At 52.2% G+C, this 3,934-nt stretch overlaps 1 protein-coding gene across 1 annotated transcript in view; it reads right to left on the reverse strand.

The window, feature by feature from the left end:
* Positions 1–26: 26 nt before the first annotated feature.
* Positions 27–3,934, reverse strand: part of LOC106736078 (polyprenol reductase) — an 11,136-nt gene continuing 7,228 nt past the window's right edge. Inside the window, exons 3-4 of the mRNA XM_014591969.2 lie at positions 2,020–2,154; positions 27–647 (exon numbers count right to left, since the gene is read on the reverse strand). Coding sequence (XP_014447455.1) covers positions 388–647; positions 2,020–2,154 — 395 coding nt within the window. The 3' untranslated portion in view covers positions 27–387. The remainder of the gene's footprint in view (positions 648–2,019; positions 2,155–3,934) is intronic.

Genomic DNA, 3,934 nt, shown 5'->3' on the forward strand with positions numbered 1-3,934 from the left:
GGTACTTTTCCTACACACAGGCTGGCCTTCCCCACAGGCTGTTCCGGGGTGACCCTAGCCCCTCCGCTGTCATGTGTGTGCATGAAGCTGGCCTGCTCTGGGCCCCTCTGCCTGAGGAGCAGTTCAGGCAAGGCTGTACTTCGGTCAGTTGTCTGGGTTTAGAGAGTATCTCAGAAGGCAGACGCGCAAACAGGCCTGCCGGTATTTCTCCTTTGAAGACACGTTGAAGATTCGTTTTCCTGAGGGGTGTGGCTTTGCCCCTTCAATGACTTTATCACAACAGCGGAGCGGTTTGCTGCCGGCCTGCAGAAACGGCGCTCCAGTCCCCAGACTTCGCTGCCTCAAGGAGCGGGGCCTGTCACGCAGCGGGCATTCCCCTGGCTTACTTTAAAACAGAAATGGTAGGAAGGCTCTCCTGTGCTTTGGGTAGGAGACAAACGTGCTTCTGTAGAATCGGTGGCTGAGGAGAGCGGCCAGAGCGTGGCTGAAGAAGACGTATGCCACCACGAGCCACCAAGTGAAGTTCCGGAGCCCGAAGGTGACGGCAATGGACACGTAGATCATCAGCTCCGCTAAGTAGTTCGGGGAGGAGACGTACTCGAACCAGTCTCCGAAGGGGATCCTGTGGCTGCAGTGAACGGGCACTCCTGGAACGGGGGAGGAAGGCCATGAGGGCTGCAGGCGGGGCACCCGTTCCCAGTCACTCACACAAACTCTTCTTCTTAAGGTTTATTTATTTTTCATTTTATCTGTTACTATTATTTACTTCTTAATTTGATCAGAGAAGGACAGAGAGAGAGACAGAAAGAGAAAGTGAGAAAGCAAGCCACCAGGTCCGTGACTCAAACCATGGCTGATTAAATGGGAGTTCAGTGCCTGCACCACCACGCCACCTGCTGGCCCCTACTCATAGAAACTCTTATTTAGCAAAGAGTATGTGGAGCCAGCTAGTGACAGCGTGGTTATGGCACTGGATTCCCACATAGCCAATTGCAGTCTGAGTCCGGGACCTGAAACTCATGCTGGGCACATATGTGTGTGTGCCCAAAATCGCGAGAGGAGGGTGGAAGGGAAGAGACTGAGGCATGGCTATTTCCTCAGAGGGTGATTTCTCGCTTTCTCTCTTGGACTCTCTAGTGAGTGCACGCACCCCATAGCAAAAATATCTTTAAAAAAAAAAGTAAAAGAAAAAAGAAAGAGGAGAGTATCACACACCTATGTGCAAACCACCACCCACCACACTTCCATTGTCAACTACTACATGTTTAGAAAGTGCAAAAGAAGAGCCAGTTTCTCAGGCAATCCTCCAAGCTAGTAATCAGGAGCTCGGACTCGAGGGTCACACTGCACCAGTTCAAATCCTGGTGCACCCACTTACCAGGTGTGTGTTTAGATACAGCACTTGGAACAGAGCCCGGCACAAAATGGGTACTGGACAGACATTAAATGCTACTATTCCACTTTTCATGGTTCGTAAAGCCTCGTGGAAACTGTACTTGTGATACGTCGACCCACACTAACTAAAAGGTTGGGTTTTATTTCCCCCCTCTGGCTGGAACGACACTAATTCCATGGTCACACTAGCTCTTAAGTGCTGACTGGCTGTGTCTGTCCACTAGTCTCCGAAACGTGGGCATAGCACAGCCCTCCGCGCCAGTGCAGGCTCTCGCTTTACAGACGGGACGAGCACGGTCAGACTCAGAGAGGAGATTGCAGTGTGGCCATCCTCCTGGGGGGTGATTTCTCGCTTTCTGTTTCTCTGACTCTGTCTTTCTGCCAAGTATGCCCTATAGCAAAAAATAATTCTTAAAAAAAAGAAAGAAAGAAAATGAAAACGAGCATTTGATGTATTGGGGTCATTGGAAAAGTCATGACATATTTTTGCATAGAAGGACAGAAAGACATGTCATGGCTTTTCTGACGACCCAATATATTGTCAATGAACTAGGATAGGAAGAAGAACAGGAGAACGTGGAGAACTTGCTCCTGAGGGCTCAAACCCTCTGAAGGAGGTCTCACCTGCTTTATTCTTCCTGAGGCCGCCGAGGATGGCGTGGCTTCTGTACTGGTGGGCGGACGACCAGAGGAACATCACCAGTCCAAGGATGTGGAACCACCGTGCCTGCATCAGCAGGTTCTTCCCGGCCACGTAAACTGAGGACGCAGAATGAGCCTGTTAGTCTTGGCCAGCTGTCAGGCGGCGCGTGCTCGGGGATTAGAATCACGGTCAGCCGAACATAGTTACCCGTTGCTCTATTCCTCCCGACAAGGACAGTCTCCTGGCATGGTTCCTCCACCCGAGAGGAGGCCTCCACCTGAGAGAACTCCATGCGGGACACACTCCCCTGCACCTTCTTTAAATGCTCCAAGCACAAGATTCAGCTCTGTTTCCCACTCAGGTGGCCTTCCCTTGGGGGCGGGGGACGGATATTTTCTATTTCTGTTGTGAGGCCTGGTTTTCGTTTGTTTTATTTTCTTTTTAATGGCCAGAGGGCTTGTGCATATCCCAGAGGCAGAGGAAGAGAGGGATACAGAGGAAGGGGTGGCCAGCAGAGGGCACAGCAGTTACGTCCCTGGACTCCCACATGGCCGGCCACAGTTTGAGTCCCAGACCTGGTGGCTTGAAAATCATGCCAGACACATGTGCATGTGTGCCCATGTTCTCAGGAAAAGAATGGAGGAGAAAAAAATTACAGCGTGGTCATCCTTTATCGGGGGTTATTTCTCACTTTCCCTCATTGTCTCTGTCTCTCTCTGGTGAGTGTGCATAAACCGTAAAGTAAAAACCTCTTTTTTGGGGGGAGAGGTTTTTGCTATAGGGCGCATGTGCTTGCCAGAAAGACAGAGACAGATAGAAAGCGAGAAATTACTCCCCAGGGGGGATGGCCACGCCGTAATCCCTTCTCCTCCATTCTCTTCTCGGGATCTTGGGCACGCATGCACACATACCAGGCATGAGTTTAAGCCACTGGGTCCGGGATTCGAACTGTGTTCGACTACGTGGAGTCCAGCAACACAGCCATTATGCCAACTACTGGTCCCGCAAAAACCTCTTAAAAAAAAGTGAGAGGAAGAAAGCACCCTTGGGGGGGGAATGGTCACATCGTAATCCCTTCTCCTCCTCTGCCCATCCTGTCGGGATCTGGGGCGTGCACGTGCACACACCTGGAGTGTTTTTCAGCCACTGGGTCCAAGATTCGAACCACTGCTGACCACGTGGGACTCAGCGGCCTTAACCACACATATACGAGGGTAGCCCTGAAATCTGGTGTTAAGTCTTCTTTCTTGCTTGTTGTTGTCAGGAAATAGCTTTCTGAAGTGTCTCCCTGACTGACCTCCCTCGGCCTGTGCCAGGGAGACCCTGCTGCGGAAAGCGGACCTGACCGCGCTGGCCGGTGAAGAAACCCGCTGGAGGCAACGGCTGAGGGGGGTCTTGAGAAGGAAAGTGTAGACTGCAAGACAAACGACAGAACGGTGTCCTGTTCCGGTAAGCGAGAACCCAGTCAGGGCTTTCGTCTCAGGAGGAGGAGCTCCCCAGGTACCATCTTCCCTCTCCTTTCCCATCGCAGGAAGGCAGGAGCCGCGGGGGACGGAGGCGCGCATCCACTGGCATCGGCAGGGCGAATTAAGGGCTGCCTTGGGACCGGCAGGAAGCAGCCAGCCCAGCCAGGGTCTTGGCCGGAGAAACAAAGTCGCCCATTGTCCGGCAAGAGCCCGTGCCCTGGAGCCACGAGGAAAGCCTGGCCACACCGCCTCGGTGACCAAGGACCACGATGTTCCACGGTTCCTGGAAGTAATGACAGCTGGCAACCAGGGGAGCCCCCGAGGTCCACCGGTGTCAACTGCTTTCGAAACTTGGTCTGTATAAACAACCTGCTGTAGCCTTTTTTTTCCTTTTTTTTTTTTTTTTTTTTTTTTTGGGGTTTTCGCTTTG

Source organism: Tupaia chinensis, unplaced genomic scaffold, assembly GCF_000334495.1.
Source record: "Tupaia chinensis unplaced genomic scaffold, TupChi_1.0 Scaffold000054_1, whole genome shotgun sequence".
NCBI lineage: Eukaryota > Metazoa > Chordata > Mammalia > Scandentia > Tupaiidae > Tupaia > Tupaia belangeri.